The sequence below is a fragment of the Amblyomma maculatum genome, chromosome 5, assembly GCF_055883805.1.
Source record: "Amblyomma maculatum isolate TAMU_Amacu chromosome 5, ASM5588380v1, whole genome shotgun sequence".
NCBI classification, from domain to species: Eukaryota; Metazoa; Arthropoda; class Arachnida; order Ixodida; family Ixodidae; genus Amblyomma; species Amblyomma maculatum.
The window spans coordinates 155,493,134-155,515,383 of record NC_139348.1 but is presented as its reverse complement, the minus strand read 5'-3'; the positions used below and the strand labels follow the sequence as shown (position 1 = coordinate 155,515,383).

The following is a 22,250-nucleotide window of genomic DNA, read 5'->3' as shown; positions in this document are numbered from 1 at the left end:
TTCGCTCTTGAGTTGTGTCCGAGTATACTCTACGCACTATAGGTAGTTGCATAGAAGGATTAGGAGGGCTGTTTTGCCTCAGGCTCAGCTGCCTGACGGCGCCAGTGGATGGATGGATGGATGGAATATAGGAGCGTCCCCTTTGAACCGGGGTGGTAGCAGTAGCTATCATGCTCATTTTTCTCCCTATATCTTAATTATTGTTTTAGATTGGTTAACCATACCATAATTCTAGTTATTGAATTTTTGTTTCTACATTACTAACATTATGTCACTTCTCTGCTTTTAAGCCACCAACCTTCCGGTCGTTTTTTGCTAGTTTCCACCGCCGGTTTATTCACCCGGCCACTGTTATCTCTAAAGCCCAGAGCTTCAGGAACAGTGATTGCGCCTGCACCAACTTCCGGATAGATATCATTACATTCGAGTATAATATGCTCAATTGTTTCACTGCAGTTTCCACATACAGCACATGCGTCATCTCCATTGTTAAATTTCTTTTTGTAGCTGCGTGTTCTAAGGCACCCTGATCTAGCTTCAAAAAGTAGGGCACTGCCTCTTGAGTTATCAAAGAAATCTTCCTTCCTGATCTGCATTTTCCACTTTCGGTATAATTCCACACTCTGTTTCTTTTCCATCGAATTTATCCAATTTTTACCTTCTGTGTTTTTCACCTGTTGCTTAATGCTCTTCATTTCTCCGTCCTTGTTACTAGCGTACTTACTAGTTAGTTTCCTAATTCTTTTCCTCCATTGTGAGTCAACGCTTTTTAGGTACAGGTATTTAAATACTTCAACTGCCCATCTGTTACTGTCCAATTTCCTCAGGCGTTCCTCATATAATATTTTACTCTGAGCTTCCCGTACTTCGAAAGATGCCCAGCCCATATCTCCCTGTACCGCCTCATTTGTAGTTTTGCCGTGGGCACCTAGTGCTAATCGTCCAACGGATCTCTGATTTGTTTCTAATGTCGACTGTACCTCTGATTTTAGGCACAAAACCGCATTTCCGAAAGTAAGTCCGGGCACCATAATTCCTTTCCAAAAGGAATAGTCCACACCAGGGTGGGCTATCACACCGCTGGTGTGGATACTATTTAAAATGTTTACGAACTCCAGCGCAGATGTGACATTTCATACTTTCAGTTGAAAGTAACATTTTTAAACATCGCCATTGAATGAATAAAAAAAACTTGCAACCCACTAAGCGAAATTACTGAACGTACGTTTATCGTACGAACTCGTCTTAACGCTTTTTCAGCGGTCTAAAGTCGCTGCAACGTCCGCGAATTTGTATAATATGCGCCAATAAGCGTTTGTATCCTTATGTATTCACAGTGGCTGTAGAAACCGCGTGGAATAAACGTTAAAACCGCAGTTGCTGGTGGTGTTGCGCAGCTTGTGAAAAAGTCAGCGATACAGCGTTAAGGATTTTTTACATTTTCGTGTGCAACGCATTCTACACAAGCAGACGTTGACGACAGTGCAGGCACATCACCATGCATTACAAAGCCCTGAATCACTGCCTGCAGTGCCAATCTATACAACGTGTGCGGATAGGACACCCGCAAGGATGATCTTGCGCATAACATTTATTTGCCTCGGTATATTAAGAGCCCGCGTTTTGACATAATGCGTTGTTTTTTCTTCCTTGGCAGTGGAATTCACTGAGCCAAAGAAGCGAATTAAGGTTTAGGTGTTTTTAATTACACTTGTTGGACCATACATTACTAACACTCATTATAGGCATTGTAGCGGCCATTCTGCTGGGTCAAACTCAAATAGAGGCGGTTATGTACACCTTGTGCATGCTGTGCGTGCGTTTTTTTGTGTTACAAAAAACTCGACAAAACTATATATGATCCCACATTTTCGCAAGTTCTCGTCGAAATACAGTTCGGTGCGTTCTGTAAAGTAACGCTTCTCACCAGATGTCGATATACACAATTCATATATAGAGCACCTCAATTCATATATAGAGCTGAGGGTACCCCTTAATCACTCTCCTGTGGGGAATGTCTCACACTTTGATTAATCGACAACGTATCCTTACGCTTGCTTTGACCCGTATGACGACCCATGGACTTCGTAATCGTCTCGTGGAGTGCCCAACGACACGTCCCTCAGGTCGCTTTGAATTCGGTCAAAGAGGCCGGTTTTTACAATCTTTGACAACAGCACTCGTCAAGGGTGTAAATATACACTCCCCGTTGACTCCTCTGGTGGTGTCCGCATTATTAAAGTTCAGCGTTCCACGTAGAAACGAAGCACATCCTGTAGTGTGATGCCACCATGATGGGCGTGGTGGTTTTGATGACGCCGGATGGTGGCTGTCGTGGTCCTGGCCGGCAGAGACCTGCTGCTGCCCACAGTTCTCAGGACACGGGAACGGAGCATCAGAGCATCTAGAGGTGGAAACACAGGCAGACACACACAGAAGGGAGAGCTGCCAGCCACCGGCGAGACGGGTTTTTGTCGCCACGGGTCCTCGAGGAGAGACCACGCCCGTGTCTACTGAATGCTACACGACTCTTGCTCTGGAAGCACACCGAAGAGAGAAAGGGAGAAAAGAGACACAGGCACACACTGGTCAACACCTGCAGCAAGAAACATTTGTCCATCTGTCTCTGTAGCTGCCAGCAAGAGATCGCTTGATAAATTGATTTACTCTGTCGCACTAGAACTGCGCTCCGTCGAGAAAGGTACAAACCTCGCCCCATCTTAGTCATGCGCCGAATTCACTACGCTGTTTATACGGGAACCAAATAAACCACTCGCACAACCCAGAGTTTTTGCTCTAATTCTTTGCTATGAAGGAACGGCAACCCTTTCAAGACGTCCTGGAGTGTGGTGTTGAAGCTGTGGGTAGAGCATGGGAAGCGTCGCACCCCAGAAGCGTCGTACATTATATTGCCTAGTGTCGACAAGGCGGTGGCTTTTGAACGCTTTGTGATCAGGTCAACAGCTACACTAGCCCTTCCGCTGTATTCCTTAGGGCCTATAGATCAGCAGCGCCACTTCAATCACAAAGCCACAATGGGCGCACTCTTGAAAGTTTTTACACGACAGCTAACCTGGATGACGTTTCCATCTGCTAATAGATGAATGTAGGAATGCTTGGTTACGACAAGCTATGCCGACGATGGCGTGCATCTGGTCAAGTCGTTCAGCCTCTTGGCTACTCTACTCTAGATATTCCGGCGGCCTATTCCAGATGTTCCGAGAAAAGGCCGAAGATAATGGTCATGGATGCATCCTGGAGAACCTCTAAAGAAGTTGACCTATGTTGTATCACCTCAAAACAGCTTGTGCAGGGAAACTGGCTGTTTACATGGAACACCCAATTCACCACGCCACGCGCATTGGCCAATAAGCGCCGTCATAGGTGTGAACAAGCTCGTCAAACATTTGGCCCATGATTAGGTTAGGCGAGCTTCAATTTGTGCAACACGTACAGCAAAAGGCTGCACCAAGACAAAGTGCATATCGTGTGGGACTGCCAGTCCTATTTTTAAAAATACTGCCAGTAAGGTTGCGCTGGACAAGAGACGACTCCTATCGAACGGAAGGAATTAGAGTGCTTCCAGTGAAACAGGCAGACATGCCTTGCATTACCCTGATGTTATGCGACCAGGCAGATCTGCTTCAATCGGCTATCCCTGTTACGCTCTTAAGATTTTCCGTGTGCCCAAACTGTACACGTTCGGCAAAAGGATTGCTTTTATCAGGAGTTATGGGACGTCGAAATTAGCAGTTAACAGATATAGAATACGTATGGGAAGGCATAAGGCTTCCTTTTCCAAAATATTTTACGAGAGCTTTGCATGTTTGAAGGCGCAAATGGCATAGTGCCCGGACAACCCCACAAGACATTGTTCTGGAACGTACCAGAAGACACCATCCAGGGAAACCTACAAGAGGTAGTCCTAGTGGTCAGTGTCTCTCGTCATTACAGGAGTTGGAATTATGGGAGATGTGAATTGCAGCGAATCGGTTATGCTTTCCTAAAAAACAAAAGAAAATCTCACGGCAGAATTTCGCATCCTGATTTAACGTGAAGTTGCGTATTGGCAAACAACAGTAATTCACTGCTGTAATGTACACAACGTCTCCAAAGATGCCTTTCTCTTTCATGAGCGAAACATGTCATTTGTGGACAATAGTGCTCGCTTGTCATCAGCTGGACTACCGCACTCTTTTACAACATATTGCTGTTATACTTTGTTTGTAATAGAGCAAGTTATTCAAAACACAACGTGGATAAACGACAGATAAGCGACTGCTCGCAGCTACCGAGAGAGACGTTGAAATGCTGCGTGCGTGCCATGTGCTCCAGTGCACCTGAATACTTTCGCTTGTCCTGATATGGTGTGCTCGTGCTATAAGGAGGTGTCAATATGTGAACAAGTGACTGCATCATCTTCGACGAAACACAGAATGAAATCATTAAAACACCCGATTGCTACTCACTGTTAACAAGGTAATTTTAACTTTGCTACTTCCTTTAGTATTTAATTAATAAAGTAATTTTCGTCCCCACTGACAATAAAATACCCAATAACCAGAGTATTATATGCGCGCAGCATTTACGAATACGTTTCTCAAACGAAAGTAATCGACGCCTTCCAATGATGCAGAAGCAACACATTACTAACAAAGATGTGCGAATAGTACCGTTTCTAAACCGAAGCGAATACGAATAGCGTAGGCCCACAACCGAATAGAATACTAATCGAACAGTGATATAAACGAATCGAATACTAATCGCGCATTTGTGCTATTGTTTGCTATTTTTTTGAACAGTCGTACAATGTGAGCGATCCTGCAAAGCATTGAAGTGCCAGTGAGGGCGCTGCGGTGCAGCTTCATTACCTATGGAGTTAAATCCTCGGCTGTTAAATGATAATGCACCTCACGACATCAAACGAGAGGCAGAGAGTTACACATGAGTCATGGCCATTGAGGTCAGGTATCAAGGCAAAGCTTGCTTAATTTGTCTGAGCCACGCCACGTCGTACAGTCTTTGTGAAGTCTTGTATAGCACCATGCGCGTCGTCACACGAATGGACCGCGGTACGGTGCTGAACCTTCATAGCGCGCTTACGGGTCGAGACGGGATAGTGCAAATCCTCTCAAAACTATGGAGTCCAAGAGGTTTGCTTCCAAACTTTTTAGCGGGGATCCACATATTTCAATTCAAAGATTGGCCGGAGAAACGAGGCTCTTCCCCTTTAGGGAGTTTATAGCAGCCTAAGATGCAAAACTTGACACGTACAGGACTCGGAAACAAACCACTTGGGCTATGTACTTTTGACGGGGACTGTGCTTGGCATTCGTATATGAACCCTGTTTCTGCAATAGTCGTCGGAGAAAAACATAGTGAGCATCTCTAGAACCTCAAGCTGATGACATATCTAAGGACACATCTGATTCGTTTCGAACAATTTTGAACGTACACTATTTGTTTCGTTCGAGTAATCACGTAGAAGAATATTCGATTCAGTATTTGAAATTTTCGAAAATTTGCACACCGGTAGTAAAAAAAAAGTTTATTTCATTGGGAAACAACTGCAAATTTCATCAGGCGGTGGGATATTTTTACTCATCTTATTGACCTGGAGTATGTACCCAAGGATGACTGACAAGGTTGTCATTGCCGGACGTTGCGAAAACAGCATAATGTGCTATTCGTCAGTGAAAACTGACCAGTTTCAGTGTGGTTATGCAATTCAGGGGCTCAAGCTACAAAATTAAGCTGGTCTAGACAGCGGGTACAGATGAACGCAACACACAAGTCTTACCTTTCTTCCTCTGAGATCTTCGGTAGCTGTCCTCTAAATGGGGAAGTGACTCAAGGGAGTCCCTCCTGAAAAGGAACACAAACCGTTTTGAACTTATTCCGTTCGTACACCTTTTCCTAACTGCTCTGTGCAATAAAATGTTCCACATGACATTTGTCACCATTCCGTATGCATTCTCTATGCCTTTATGGACTTTCGTATTAGTCCCGAATGTTTCTTCTGCATCATCATCATCATCATCATCATCATCATCATCATCATCATCATCATCATCATCATCATCATCATCAGCCTGACTATACCCACTGCAGGGCGAAGGTCTCTCCCATATTTCTCCACATAACCCGGTTCTGTGCTAGCTGCATCTACTTGACCCCTGCGAACTTCTAACCTCATCCGCCCACCTAACTTTCTGTCGCCCCCTGCTACGCTTTCCTTTCTTTGGAATCCAGTTTGTTACCCTAAGCGACCATCGGTTATCCTCTCTTCGCACTACATGTCCTGCCCATGCCCATTTCTTCTTCTTAATTTCCACTAGAATGTCGGTAACTTGAGTTATTTCTCTGACCCACTCTGCGGCTGACAATAAATATATGCAAATCTATCGAACTAAACGGACAACACACCTAGACGCGTCCGCTTGCGGTGTCCGTTTTTCGATTCGTCTTTCCGTTGTTCGCGCTGTTATTTTCCGCTATGTATTACTATCCGTATTTCATAGATCAGACCCCACAAGAACTACGTATGACTGCATTCTCATCGTGTGGAAACCGCACAGGAAGTACTGAAATAAACAACTGAAAATCATGCGGTGCGCATGCCGATTTTCTTATAATTACTTTTTTTATAAGAACTCCATATCCCCAAAATTCTGCTTGCGTTGCTCACATGATAACACTTTAATCGTTATGGTTATAAGCTATCTTCTTTATTTTCTCAATTATAATACTGATTCGAGCGGCCCTGCTGAGCAGTTTCTGTAAGAGCCATGCGTGGTGAAACAGTCGCGACTAAAGTTGCTCTGGAAGTTTTGGACCAATCAACAAATCACCGATTTTTATTTTATTTTTGCAGGCAGCGTCAAAATCAGTATGAAGGTGATCATGATCAACATTGTAACGAATTCTTCTCAGCTGCGGTGATCACTTACTCTCCAATAAAGGCGGATGAACCGATGGGCCAGCTATACGCTCAAGAATTTCTTTCGGCCTTCATTCAAATTTGAAAATCACCAGGGCATTCCGCCAGAGTAGGCTAACCCTAACGGGATCACTTTCTCACTGGTTTTGACTGTAGATGCGCGGACTGCTCACGCAGAATCATAAGAACGCTGCTCCCACGGTCCACTACGTGGCAAATTAGAGAGATTTAGCTTACCGTGATCCGCGATCCGCTACCGTGATCCGCCACCGTGCTTTCCACTGCGCATGCCCAGATCCCCTTGACGCCGATAGATGGCGCCACATACTTGATGTCGGCACATAGACCTGCCGCGTCGGGACCAATCAGCTTGTGCGCCCCGCCCACGCGCGGTAGAGGGTCACGGTGGCGGATCGCGGATTACGGTAAGCTAAATCTCTCTAATGGCCGTGCCCAGAAATGTGCATTTGGCAATGTGCATGATCGACTCTGACAGAGCTCGGCTTCTGACCTGTAGGCCGGGTGCAGCATTCGGCGGTCCAGCGCGGACGAGGCGCCGCCGTTGGCCAGCCCCGAGGGCGACAGCGAGTTGGCGCCCACATACCGGCGCACCTGCGGCGTGCCCGGCTCCGCGGGGTTCTCCGTCCACTGGCTGCGAGAGCGCTCGGCAGTGCGCAGGAAGCGCCTTTGGGCGGCCAGGCTCGAGATGCGACGCGTGCTCGCCTCGATGTCATCGCGGTGGCTGACGTAGTTGGTCAACTGCGCCCGCAAAAAAGGTCCGCTTATGCTGGGGCTCTTCGTTTAACGCAGGGAGGCCTTTACAGCGTCGTACGCCTTCTCACAAAAATGTCAATGACCGCCGCATCAAAATCGAGCAGTGAGAACCCCTTCCAACGCCTGTTCATAAAAATGGACTGAGTTGAGACGCGCAGCTACTTCTCAGTAACCCCCCCCCCACCCCCTACACACACACACACACGCACACACACACACACACACACACACACACACACACACACACACACACACACACACACACACACACACACACACACACACACACACACACACACACACACACACACACACACACACACACACACACACACACACACACACACACACACACACACACACACACACACACACACACACACACACACACACACACACACACACACACACACACACACACACACACACACACACATTGTTTAGTTTGTCGTGAAAAGGTTCGTACATCTCACCACATAATATTTCCTTGGCTGTTAGCTCTACAGCTCTGCACCCCTCTGCAGCTTGAGTAGATGCATCGACGTGACAATCATTGCAGCTTTGTCCTGCTCATGATATCAAGGGGTATCGTCAGACGCAAAAACGGAAGTCTATGTACCGACTATTGTGGTAATATTGAGAGAGTATGCATTCTTCCATGCGCTGCAGCTTCAAAATTTTGCATATTTCAAGTTTGAGAATCCACGTGGACACTGCCACACTGGTCTGGCATACACACCAGATGCTCATGATATCAAGGGGTATCGTCAGACGCAAAAACGGAAGTCTATGTACCGACTATTGTGGTAATATTGAGAGAGTATGCATTTTTCCATGCGCTGCAGCTTCAAAATTTTGCATATTTCAAGTTTGAGAATCCACGTGGACACTGCCACACTGGTCTGGCATACACACCAGATGCTCATGATATCAAGGGGTATCGTCAGACGCAAAAACGGAAGTCTATGTACCGACTATTGTGGTAATATTGAGAGAGTATGCATTCTTCCATGCGCTGCAGCTTCAAAATTTTGCATATTTCAAGTTTGAGAATCCACGTGGACACTGCCACACTGGTCTGGCATACACACCAGATGCCACGGGGCTATTTTAGTGTGTATGCCAGGCGGTACAGAGACACACCGCACCGAACCATTCTGGTGGATTTCGATGCGAGTCTGCTGAATCCCTGGCCTGTGCCTCTAGCTCGAGTTTCGACGATGTAGTAGGCGAGCTTTTGCGCATGCGTTTATAACAGTTCGAAAATAATTGCCTTGAAATATGCAAGCATTCTTATTTAATTACTCAATATACCGCTAAATACTCAAAATGAAAGGCGGCATTGGCATGGATATGGATTGGTTTGGTTTGTAGGGCTTAACGTCCCAAAGCGACTCAGGCTATGAGAGACGCCGTAGTGGAGGGCTTCGGAAATTTCGACCACCTGGGGTTCTTTAATGTGCACTGACATCGCACAGCACACGGACGCCACTCCGTACTCCGTTTCGCCTCCATCGAAACGCAGCCGCCGGCGGTCGGGTTCGAACCACGACCTAATAAAGCCGGTCGTGGTTCGAACACGGGTACTCCGGCACAGTAGTCGGGCATCTTAAGCACTGCGCCACCGCGGCGGTGAGAACTAGGATATGGAATACTCTGACTTCGAATAGGTGATCGCGACGTGGAAGAACCTTTACGAGTGACTGAAAGAAACCGTAATGTAAGCATCAGATGACGTTAGTGTTTAGGGGAGAGCTAGTGTCAATCGCGCTAGTTTGCGACATGACAAGTTATCTTGAACTCGACGCGTTCTTTTTATTCTGCGACGGTAGTATATATAGTTTATTATCTGAGCAGATGAATCAAATGAAGTGGCTTTGTAAGGGTTCCATGTCATTGAAGGCGGCTAGCATGATGCGGGTAAACATCGGACTTTTGGAGTGCGGGAAGAGAGCGCAGGAGAGTCGCAACCCTTTTCATTTTTTACATTTTTACGCGCTGACGTTAGCAGGACTGTGTCCAACGCAATGCCAAATATAGTGGCGTCCGTCGATTTCTTTGTGATAAACGACACTTGTTTCTCCATTGGAAAGAGGCAGGCGCGTCTCGGAATACCCGTCTTTTTTTTTTTCTTTTTTTTTTTGTTGCGAAGGGGTGTAGATAATACAGTGAGCGCCAGGAGCACAATAAAAGCCTCTCCAACTAGGAACACGGAGATCTCGATAGAAGCAAGGTTTTGAAAGATATATAAGGGAATAAATACTTGTTAGCTTCCACCTGCACGGAGTCACACGACTACAAAGTAAAAACGAGAAGGCAACGGTTCCGGAATCGATGAGCGGACCAGGGCGAGTTTCGCTTCAACAGTGCAGATTCTGTGATTTGTAATCGGCGCTCAGATAAGTGATAATAGTAAAGTTTTTTTTTTAACTAAGAACTTCTGCACCATGCCAGGATTCTGGGGAATTATTTAATTGAAAAAAAAAAAGGAAGGAAGGATATCTTAAGATATCCTTCATGTGCATACTGTCATGTGCTTGTTGATGAGAATGGTGTATGATGCCGATGCGTGGCGAAAATTGGCTTTTAATGTTTTTTCTGCGTTGGCAGCGGGTAGCTAAAACTGTCTTTAAAAACCGTTGGTTTGGGTTTGGAAAATAACTGTGAGGTAATTGTGGACAATTGCAAGATAATTTTTATGAACGCATTTGCAAGCTTTAGATGCGTAGCGAAATTTTGGTGCTGAAATTTGTACAATGCTGAAGAGTAATCAACACTTCGCGCAAAAAAAAAAAACCACTGAGGTGCGTTTTTAAGTAACCGTGAAGCAATTGCAGAATACTGAAAATCACTTTTGCGTACATATTGACAGAACTGACTGAAGTTTCCGATGTGTACATGTTTTGCTTCTAAATTTTGCCTTAAGTTGACAAAAAGTGTGTCAGCTAGACTGCCATAGAAATCCAATGTGGCGCTGTTTTAAAAATTAATGACAAAAAGTATAATTAGCCTGACGAGGGAAGATCTGTGCATATACTCATTGCTATTGTGATGCTAAATATCTTTTCACGAGCCCCGGAGCAACCGGTTTGACTGTGCTGTGGGGCGGGTTTGGGGGGAGGGGGGGGGGTAATTTTTTGCTTTCCCTGTGCTACGAGCATAGCCCGGCATCCAATATGGCAGCGCCTACGGCCATTTCTTGAAAAGGTTTAAAGAACACGTGAAAATATTAGGTTCAGAAACACTTCACTAAAGAAATTGTCAAATTTCTGGGCAAGGTTGGACGTTTCCCCTTAATACACAAAAATGTGGATACTCTGCGCCAAGGACTTGTGGGAGAATAGGCCGCTATACAGCATACCTCCACGGGAGGCAGGTGTGACAGCAGACTACTTCCGGGCGTCTGGGGCTCCGAGATGGTGTCGCTGCTGCTGCTACCGCCGCCCCCGTTGAAGCCTTGGTGCTGGCCATGGCGGGTGCTACGGGGTGCTCCTCCTCCATCTCTTTCTCCTCCTCCTCTTCCTCCTCTTCCGGCGTCTCCGTGAGCGCGAACAGCCGCGTGTCTCCTGTCCGCCATGTTGTCGCTCTGACTGGAAGAGGGGCCGGCACAGCGGGGCGCAGCGGTCAGCGATGCGCCGTCTGCGCTTCACAGCTTGACCAGTGAAAAAGGCCTCGGCTTGTTAATGATCGAACACCTTGCGAGGCTTTTCACCTGCACCTTGAGCGATGATCGCCGTTCAAACTGCGTCCACCGCAGGATTTGTCAGTGGATTCCGATTGACCCTGTCCTTAAGCAGCTGCAGCCAGCCTATCCACGCAAACTTTCGCGTCACGTCTGCGTACCCGACCATCCGCAGCATCCAGCTACGTTCGGTCTTGTAACACTTCATTGCTTCACTATAGGTTCTTTGCACGGCATTAGAGCAACAGCTGTATCAGCCTGTTTCGCGTTGTCGTCGTCCCATTCTCGGCCATTTGCCTCTAGTGTAGGAACGCACCATCATAAGAACACTCAGAACGAAAAGAACGTTGCCCCGAGACTTCGTCACAGCTACAAATCTCATCTACAAAATTCCTAGCTTTTTCCACTCTATGACCTTCACTTGTTCAATCGAACTCTAACCGGAGACATTACTTCAAAGCGCGGGCGAGTTTCATCAGCCATGAAGTTTCCCACTTACTAAACTGGCACTACAGCTTTTTCTGTTCGTTCAGTACATGGTAGTCGTGCGCGACATCATTACTGTGTCAATCATTTTGCGAACCAGATAGTTACAAAACCCAGTGGTACATTTCTTTAGAGCGTAGCTCTACCATTCGCACTGTAACTCTCAAGGTCATTCATTTGCGCGCTTGAACTTGAGCCGCCGGAGCGGGCCTAGCGCGAGCGCTCCTGCCATTGCTTCTTTGTCGTCCTCGTCCGTAGCACTACCTGGGGCCTCCGAGTGATCGTTGGTTCGAGGCCTTCAAAGCCTCGCTAGGTCAAACTAAGCTTTGTCCATTTAGTGGTGATTTAGCTAAAAAAGAAGAAGGAGAAGAAGAAAAAAAAAAAGAAACATCGGAGCGAAGCAGATACGAACCGGTCGGGTTACCCGGGTACTCGGATTCAAAGAAGAGTGTCTTAACCACTGAGTCACTGCAGCTTGTTTTTTAATTGGTGCTGAGTCACCGCGGCGGGTGACTTCGCCCGGTCTAGCCTGGTTTACGTCGGGTTAAACATCTGCAGTGCTTAACAGAGTTTAAGATTGGAAAACTATATTTAACTGGGATAAACCTCCGAAATGTTTGGTAAATGCGAGATCTGGTTTCGCGCTGTGAACACACTCACGAATAGCACTCTTGTCACAAACTCGCCCTTTCTCTTCTATCTCCACCGTTACTCTTTATGACCATGTTTCGTATAGTTTCCGCAAAGAAAGAACCGGCTGCAAAGCCAGATCTAGAGGGAGCCGACCAATTTATACATTTTCTGTTCTTTCTAGGCACACCTGTGAGAAGGAAATAGGCATCCAATGAGAAACATTCCTGTTAGGGTGGCCACGTGAAGTCTCAAATGGGGTCAATACACCCGCACAACATTGCCACACGGGGCACATTCTTGGCCAACCTGGATAACTTCCTTCATGGCCCGGCAGATGAGAACAGGACCTTCACAGCGACAGCTGTTAATATCTCGTTTGCAGCCCACGTGGCATTTCTGTCACTGGCATGACACACCAGATGCTGTGAGTAACGGTGAACGGTTTTAATGAAGTGACGTCTCGCATGACTCCATGATAATGCGCTAGGCTGGTTGGACAGAAAAGAGTGAAGTAACACGTAATGCCATAACACTTCACGCTGGACGTCAGAATGCCATTGGGCAGACTGTCAATCACTGCCTGGTGCGAATATAATTATATCACCCGTGACATCACGAATGACGTAGAGCTTACCGGAAGAGTACGAGCCCAATAAGAAAGGACCACCATGTAAAATCTCGACCAGGCAAGATTTCGTCAAAGCTTAGACACGAATTTACCCGAGCAGATGAGATTTAGTCAAGTCTTAGATTTCATCATGCTAAGACCTTGGAGGTCTTTATGATGACCAAGGTCACCATAAAGACCTTGGAGAAGCACCGTGTGACTGGGGTCAAGAATTTACCCGACCAGACGAGATGTCGTCTAAGCGGCACGGGATTTTGAATATGCTTGGCGCGTGTCCCACGAGCTTTGATTTCAAATGTGATTGTAGAGACATAAACACAACTTATTGACCATATACAACGAATGTAAACAGGCGAATTTATTAGTTTTTAGTATTATTAGTTATTAGTATTATTTATTAGTCTTGCATTCCTCATAACTGGCGCCATGATCGGTGCGCCACGCGCTGTGTCCGCCAGCGTTATGTGGTGCGGCGCACGATAAGCGGATTAGAAGAAACGAGGTGGCTTTTCCGTGCTTCTCGTTCACCTGTGCGTTGGAAGCTCACTCACAAGTGAAAGCCGTTCAAAACCTATCACTGCGAAACAATTTGTCTTATTACACTAATTCAACTACATATATAGCAAGCGAGGCCAATAAGAGAAGGGCTAACCTGGATAGTGGTGCGCCCTGCTGGTCGGCGCGATCATCTTCCTCCCGAAGCGGTTCCATGTGGCTCAGGTCCCACATGCTCTCGCTCGAACCCAGAGGACGGAGGCCCAGCACAGAGTTGGGCTGCAGTGAACAAGGCGCTCAGCGTGCTTCATAAGAAGACTGCTTTCGCTCCACTGCTGATCTAATATTGTGAAAATACGCTTGCTTTTTTCTTTTGCCACCGACAGTTGCATGTTTCGTGCGCAAGATGCCTGGAAATTTGTGATAGCGCAAAGCATGGCTTAGACAAACTGCAACCGCACTTGGTGGCATGAGGCTTTCTTACTGGCAGCCACGACCAGCGGGGAATTGAGCATGAAGTTAATGCGACGACGGTTGACATTTGAGCGTTCATCATAGCTGCCTCTGCAATGTGCCGGCTTCACTGCTTCGCTACAGCACCAGGGCCCGTACTCAGAGTTTGCGTCGTTATCTAAGGGTCGCTATCTCCTCGGCATCAAGTCGTCTGATTGGTGGAAACGCCGTAACATAATGTTGCCACCTCTTCCGGTTCCGTAGTGGCAACACTCGGTTCCGCCGTTTCGATCAATCAGATGACTCGAGGTCACGTGAGATAGCGACACTTCGATAATGACGCAAACTCGGAGTACGGGCCCAGATCTACAATTGTTAAAATACACGAATGAACTTCTCGCTTAAGTGAAAAGAGGCTCATTCTGCGAATCGATTCTGGTGTTTTGATCTTAATTCCAGCTGTGTGAGCTTTCAAGGATTCTGAACGTCATTATAGCACTATTTTTTCCTGCATGCAAATAAAACAAATAAATATACATTGAGGGCAGCTCTATCAAATAGTTGTACTTAGCAGAAATTGACCCTCTGTCACTTTCTGACTGCGATGACGTCGGTCCGTCAGCAAAAGACACATGTATCGCCGAGAAAATGACATTTAGATATCATCCCGGTAGTAGATTCAAACCGGCGATGTCTTTTCCGAAAAGGGCGGATTGACACAGTTTTGACGAGCGATGGTGATGTAGCATGCCTTTCTGATATCCGCGTTAAAAGAAATTGGTGTCGACGAATGCGTCTTACTTGAGAAATCAGTCACCGATGGCGGCACTTGTATATCGTTTCTTCAAGGGAGTGTGTGTGTGTGTGTGGGGGGGGGGGGGGGGGGAGTCGTTTTGAGCTTACGGAGCATCATTTTTAGGTGAGAGCGGTCTCTTTATGATCGAAACGTGGTACTTTACCAATACAAGCAGGTCAACTTCTGTTGTCTATAGTGTTCGTTTAAACTTCACCAAGCTTACAAGGTGAGTGACGAAGCTACATTCAGATTGCATTCTACAAGATAGGCAGTGAAGCTTACAATTATCACACCTCTATACTGCGCGACGAAACTATTGCTTCTTCATATCCCAGAACGAGAAGACGAACTGGCCAAACTATACTCTGTAACATGACCGAGAAGAGTCTGAGGATGCTCACTCGGTAAGGGTTCACGTTGAGGTGCTTCATGACGGAGTCACGGCCGGTGCTGAGGTCCTGTATCTCTTGCTGGTAGATGCGGTACAACTCGTTCAGCTCTCTGGTGGCTTGGGCTGCTCGAAGTGAACGACATGAAAAAACATACACATGTATATATAGTGAGGGTCAAGCCGATAGATTTCAGAAAACAGGCTAGAAGTTTACTTTGGAGTATTTCCGGCCGAATCGGAGGTGACACTTACCATTTCTCGCTTTTCGCCGTCGCATGCCGGAAGACAGTTCTGCCAGAGTAAAACAAACAAACGAAAAACATTGAAAAATCTGCCGTGTTTAACCACTAACAAAACCGTTTGGTGAATTGCTACATCAGTGCCAGCCAGTTGGAGCTATACTTAATCTGTTGCGTTGGCCATGGATGGCTATTTTGCAGATCTCCTCTTCGCTTTTTCATGTGAGTAGAAGCGAATGTTGATTTGTTGCAACTAACTTAAAAACGTTTAGAGATAGTTTTTTTTCTATTCGTAGCAAGCCTGGGGTTTTAATTCCTGTGTCAGTTCCTCTGCATTTCCTTTCTTTCATTTCCCTACTTCTTAATAGACCTTCCCTACCATGATCTTTCTGGTGAACGCAGGGACTTGGACTCCTGCCATCAGTTGCCCCTTTGGTCCATCTCTTGTTTAAGTCTGCCTCACCAGACTTCAATGGCAGGGCACAGTTTCCTGTCGCAGAATTACTCTACTCTTCAAGTTTCATCATTCCGGAGACAACGCTCCGTTTTGAATTAATAGATGCTCCATTTTTGTGCTGTAATGCTCCTTAATCTTTTGCGGGAAACGGAGAAAGTTGCGTAGATTATTATAACAAGTGAAGCCTTTTTAATTTTAACCCTCGTAACATTCCTCTTATTCGACGTTGTGCTTCAGTTCCACCAACCTTACGTGTTTTGACTGTACTTAACTCAAAGTATACATAACCAAACAAACTACTGATCGATTTCAAGTTTAGGCAAATTATAGTGATGTTTAATCAAAGCCACAGAAGCAGCCACAACAGTTGCATTCTGCGTGTGGCGAGCACTCACCGTCGATGAGCACTTTCTGCTTGCCGATTATTTCATCGCACAGCAACCTCTGGCGATCGTAGCGTACGATCATCAGGTCTCGTTGCCTGAGCTCGTGCTCCCGTATCAGCTGGTCGGTCTGCATCTCTATCTCTGAAGGGCAGTTTAAGTCAAGGGTAATTATGTGCTACTTTCTCCAGCATTTGAAATGATTGTACAACGTTAATAAGAACTGCAAAAAACATCTGTTGAGCTCTACTCCTAAACTTTCTCTGTTACTTCAGCTTGATCTCATCCCATCTCATTCTGCTAGACACGAGCACAGTTTAGTTTTAGACGACATTTTATGAAAATCTGAAGTGGCCTTTTTCGAGCTGCTTCCGAGAGTGAAGGATACTTTCGACTTCAAGCTTGTGCACTTGCGTGAGTAGCCTGAGGAGCTCTCGCTGCTCCTCGGAACTCGCCACGTTCGGCAGATTCTGAAATAAAAAAGAGCGATGAATTCAAATAAACAAGGATCAATGACATCAACCTCTGATAGCGCGATAAACGAACTGAAGTGTCGCTGTGGACAGGCGGAAGATTCGGAGGGTGAATAAACGAGTCGGTGGGTGATCGAATGCTCGTCGATCGATTGACTGATCCATCCAGTGACCTATCCGTTCGTCTGTCCGCTTTTCCTTCAATCAATCAATCAATCAATCAATCAATCAATCAATCAATCAATCAATCAATCAATCAATCAATCAATCAATCAATCAATCAATCAATCAATCAATCAATCAATCAGTCAATCAATCAATCAATCAATCAATCAATCAGTACCAACCTCGGTGAGCCTGTAGGTGTGCTCCCTGGCCTCCTCGAACTCCTTCTCGACGTCCTCGCGCATGGCGAGGAACTTCTGCTGCTCGCCCTGGATGTACTCAATGTCCTCCCAGGCCTGCCGGATGTAGCCCGGTTCCTCTTCCGGAGAACCTGCGCGGGGAGCAGTAAGTAGGAAATGGGCGCATTAAGCTTCGATGTCGTTGGAGAAGTGGGGCAAGTACGATGTGAGGCAAATCTATAGCCTTGAGTTTCTAGATGTCCACTGGTCTCCTACCATTCGAGTCTTATCACAATGCGATTCGCTATCTGGTAGCATGCTTTACCTTGCGGGCACCGGATTTGGCCGAAGGTAGCCGACGGTAGTGTGCGTCGTTGCGTGCGCCCTCTGGTGAAGGGGCCGCCCCCATTGAGGTACCCTAGCCGACGGCGCGCACGCCTGCCACGTCTAGGCAAATCAGCGCGTGCGCACTTGCAAACTGCACTGTAGCGGATAATGGTGGCGGGTCACGAATCGATCTATGCAGTAATTATATATTGTCGTGCAGAGTGCGCATACTTGCACTCCGCATTTTCACGGACCTATATTTCTCAAGGAACGGTAATAGCGAACTTTAGCACAGCAAAGACGTACCAGCGCACTGTAACCTGAGCACCGCCTCGCGGTAGCTTGGAGAAGCGGGTTGGCAATGGCAACGATCTGCCGCAAGGGCATTCGTCTGTGCTAAATGACCTTACTACAAACCGCACATGGGAACGAAATTCTGAAAGACTTAAAGCGTGCACTCTCTTTTTTTCCTTGACACTTGCCTGCATTTTCTGCTGCTTCATACTTGGCTTTCTGAGTTTCCCACCTGGAAAACAATAAAAAAAAAATAGAAACATGAAGTGAGAATCGCCGCATGCTTGGAGAAAGTTGAGTTTGCAGGAGTGAGGGGCGTACATTCTACCGGGCCTCTTTCTCTGCGTGCCATTCAAGATTCGACAACTGATTCAAAGCTATTGTATCCTTTTAGTTGTCAGAATTCAGACAACTCGGGCAGCAGAAGAGCTGGCGAACCCTAGTCGGTAAGCCTCCACGAGGTCACTCGTGAATTTGAGCCGTAAATGAGTCCAGGACGGGCCACATAAAGCGTGGTTTACACGGCTTCTCATGGTGCTTCGGCGCACATAAATCTACGGTGTGGACGACATATACAGGTCACACAAATAGTTCTAGGTTTATTATATTTCTTAAATTTTCAATAGCTCAAATTTGTTTTCTGATTTTATGAACTGGGTCATATTTTTCGTTGCATTTGGGTGCCCTGCCGTAGTTCCTGTCTGTCTCTTGTTGGTGCGCATGCGCGCTACTATTTATGACTAATCGCTTCATACTCGTCGGTTAAGTCAGTATTACGCAACATCAAGTGAGAATAGTAACTTAGTTTTAGCGTGAACGTGCAGCGTATGCAGCACTTACTGATTGATGACGATGCTCAGCTTCTCAAGGTCAGTACTGAGAGCCAACAGGAAGTTGTCGATTTCCATCATCTTGCGCCTGTTGAACGAAAAGGGGAGAACGTGCAAGCAATAATTGCTGAATATTGGTTTGCACAACATGGCACAATACAAGGCGGACGCAAACTGATCACAAAGCTATCAATAATAACAAGTGGTTAGGGGGAAAGGAAAAGGACAGCAAGTGTACAGGTGCGCGGTAGAAACGAGAACTATGCCATAGAGGGAAGATATAATGGATAAGGTGAAATGAGACAAAGAGGAATGGAAGATAGAAAATTTTTATTCTCAACTGAATCTGAAGGAAAGCCCGCAGTGGTTGGAGCCCTTAGTCTAGGACCCCATGTTACGAAGCCATTCTTATGGCCCCGGAGATCTCGTCACGTTGGCCGTACAGGGCCGTGCAAGACAGGGCAGCCGCTCGGGATTATTTTTGACCACCCGGGGTGTTTTAACGAGCACTGACGTCGCAAAGCGCACGAAGGCCTTTTTCATTTCTCCAGCGTCAAAATGCGAGTTTCGCGACTGGGATTCGATCCAGCGACTTTGGGCTTAGCAGTCGAAGCTTATACAGCCTCAGCCACATCAGCAGGAAATTAATCTTTTATGAATGATAATGAAGGATTCTGCACTGGAGATAATAATAAATATTAATTATGGTAGTTTAACTTATACATGTGTCGGAGTGAATGAGATGCACAGGTAGAAGCGACAACATTGTCTACGCGCCAGGTTCGTTACGGCGGAGACAATGTCACAGTAAAAACCAATGCATGCTCCACTGATATCGTACTTGCATCGGATGCTGGTGCTATAATCATAATGATGATGATGTATTGGTGGCCGGCCCCTTTACAACGGGTGGACACGAACGATGTGCCCTGGCCTGAAGAATATTAAAAAAGATAACACCAGAGGGAAAATAACAGAAGATAGAAGGAAAGTAAAAATAAAAAGCATCGCGTTCTCTGTCATTGTTTCGAAGCCTAGCATCAGGCTCGGTGGTCGCAGTGGTCGCAGTGGTCCACCACAGTCGCTGCTTTGTAGCAGACACATCGTTGCTCTCTTGCTGGGTGTGGCTGTACACGAGGACACCATGGTTTTCGGTTTCCTCCTTCTCCTCCTCCTAGTGTCTCTGCAGGATAAAGACCTCTCTTACAATACTTCAATTAACAGAGCCTTGGGCTATCGGTGACCGTTGTATCTGCAAACTTCCTCACCTCAACCGCCCTCTAACTTGCTGATCAGTACGGGTGAGATGGTAATTATGCATAGATTAAGGAAGCAACGATTAATCGAGTTGAAAAGTGCGTAAAACTCGGTGCCTGTAAAGCGGTAGCATGATGCCCTTAATGACGGAGCTTAAGAAAAGAGAAAATTATTGGCGAGAAATATGCTTGCGCAGAAGAGAAATGCGCTCACGTTATCCACGCGGACGAGGTGGGCGCCTCCTTTGAAACCATCAAGAACTGGGCAAGGATTGAGTTTAAGCTGAAGGATGGTTACGAGGGACTCTATCGAGCAGGCTCAAACTGCATGTATGCGGAAACATGTGCCACGGAAATTCTTTATATCAGCATGTCGCAAAACTAAAATGCCCGAAGAACCAATTGAATATCGTATTCGTCGGGTAATTCTTTTATGCTGTGCTCCACCACTTTATTCTTTTTTTTTTTTTTAGTGACATTCGCTCACTGTGTTGCGAATGTTCTTTTTGCTATCGTAGAGTCTTGAGTAATGTCTGTGCCATTCCCATACTGCATACGCGCTGCAATGTCCCGCGGTTTGACAGGACTGAACAATAAATAGCCACGGGAATTTCCAGCACAAAACAACCAAACATTACAGGTTTTTGCTAGATTTTGAGGTATGCTAATGGGAGACACTTTTTTTTTTATAATTACATTTGGTCCCCGTAACAATCCGACATTCAGTCAATTTGGAATTTTTTCTCGGGTTCCAGGAAATCGGCATCAATGGGGTTTTACTCTAAAGTATCACCATAATATACCTATACCTTACTGCGGGCTGTAATATACTGTAGTACGCTAGCATAGAGGAACCTTTGAATAACACCCACCGGACTTCCATTTGTCGGTTGAAGGCGTCGATGAGAGCCGCTCGTAGTTCGCGTATCTCCCGATCGTTGTCGCTCTTTTCATTCTGCTGGTTGCGTTCTCTGACGGCCGCGTCGGCCCTCCTCTGTTCTTCCCTGGTCGTCCGACCGCTGTTGCTGTTATTTTTTCCACCACCGGCATCGTGGAGCTGCCGCTCCGTCTCGTCCTCGTCATCCGTCGATCCTGCACAATGGTAGAGTGAGTTTGCGACGTTCGAGGTGACTACGGATAGACACAAAGTCTACCGCGTCCAAAGAAAAAAGTACTGCTGCAAAAACCTTCTAATTTCACGTTATTGTGCGGCAGTAAACGCCTGGAGCAGGCTTTATTGCCACCGGCAGGATAGGAGGTATTGACAAAGACGATGGGATATATGATGATGAGGTTGGTACACAATACTTACAGCATCAGTTTTGCCAGACTGACCAAGGTCAAGACACTTAAAAACGTTTTACCTTTATTCGGAGCAAGATGTGACATTCTACAGAGTATAAAATGTAATGGTGATCGTTTTGAAGACACACTTTAACTTGCATGTTGTCGTCTCATATCCTCAAGGTCAACACTCCTTTGTATATAAATAGTAATGAGCAAAATAGAGAAGAGAAACAGCGAACACAGGCTTTGGTTTAAAACATAATTATCTGGCCAAAATGTTACAAGACCAGTCCTAGCAGCCTTAACACATGAACCCACGAATGACCATAGTTACAGAGCATTTTAAAGTTCCGAAATACGAGCGTCCAATCTGATTGCACAATGAATATGCTTCTACTATGTATATTGCGACATGTTTCATCGAAATTATGTTTCATCGCGAATGCAATAATGGATGGAAGAGCGTCATGAAAGGAAATCGGAAAAATAAAGAAGTAAATGCAGAAGCTAGTCTGGACCTAGTGTAGCCGAAGCATTAGTTTGCACTCCTGTACACCAAGGGCACACAATTGCCTTCCAGTGGGTGTAAGTGGTGCACAAAATGTGACAAAACTGTATAACTAGAAATGGAAAATTTGATGCGTGTTGATGGACTAATTAAACGAGTGACTATAACAGTGGCCTTTCCTACATCTGTCGACCTCTAATAATGCTTTTTGTTTTGTACCGCAGATCAGCTTTGGCGATTTTAATAAAAATCATGTAGCTGACAGTACTTTGAGCTTACAGATACTCCACCTTAATAATAATTATAGCTATAAATCATAAGTATAACAGTTTTGCCATTAATTCGGCGAGCCTTGTGGCGCTCGTAGTCTAATATGGTTTTAAAAAAGTTGTGAAATGATGTCACCGCACTTTGTGTGCCGTACGTGAAGGCTTCCTAATTAACGCTTACTGCTTCTATACAACTTCTTTGCTTACTTTTAAATAAGCCTATTCTTCGTTGGCAGAAAAAGAAAAGAAATCTCTGAATTGACGTGAAATTTACATATCTCAGCCATCTGTCTGCCTAATCGTAA

The 22,250-nt window shown here is 45.9% G+C and overlaps 1 protein-coding gene across 1 annotated transcript in view; it reads right to left on the bottom strand.

Annotated features, from left to right (window-relative positions):
* Positions 1 to 1,024: 1,024 nt before the first annotated feature.
* Positions 1,025 to 22,250, bottom strand: part of Kif19A (Kinesin family member 19A) — a 123,810-nt gene continuing 102,584 nt past the window's right edge. Inside the window, exons 11-23 of the mRNA XM_084604775.1 lie at positions 20,754 to 20,973; positions 18,636 to 18,713; positions 17,984 to 18,027; positions 17,178 to 17,326; positions 16,746 to 16,827; positions 16,370 to 16,501; positions 15,531 to 15,569; positions 15,289 to 15,401; positions 13,796 to 13,917; positions 11,076 to 11,304; positions 7,452 to 7,699; positions 5,801 to 5,865; positions 1,025 to 2,404 (exon numbers count right to left, since the gene is read on the bottom strand). Coding sequence (XP_084460901.1) covers positions 2,244 to 2,404; positions 5,801 to 5,865; positions 7,452 to 7,699; positions 11,076 to 11,304; positions 13,796 to 13,917; positions 15,289 to 15,401; positions 15,531 to 15,569; positions 16,370 to 16,501; positions 16,746 to 16,827; positions 17,178 to 17,326; positions 17,984 to 18,027; positions 18,636 to 18,713; positions 20,754 to 20,973 — 1,682 coding nt within the window. The 3' untranslated portion in view covers positions 1,025 to 2,243. The remainder of the gene's footprint in view (positions 2,405 to 5,800; positions 5,866 to 7,451; positions 7,700 to 11,075; positions 11,305 to 13,795; positions 13,918 to 15,288; positions 15,402 to 15,530; positions 15,570 to 16,369; positions 16,502 to 16,745; positions 16,828 to 17,177; positions 17,327 to 17,983; positions 18,028 to 18,635; positions 18,714 to 20,753; positions 20,974 to 22,250) is intronic.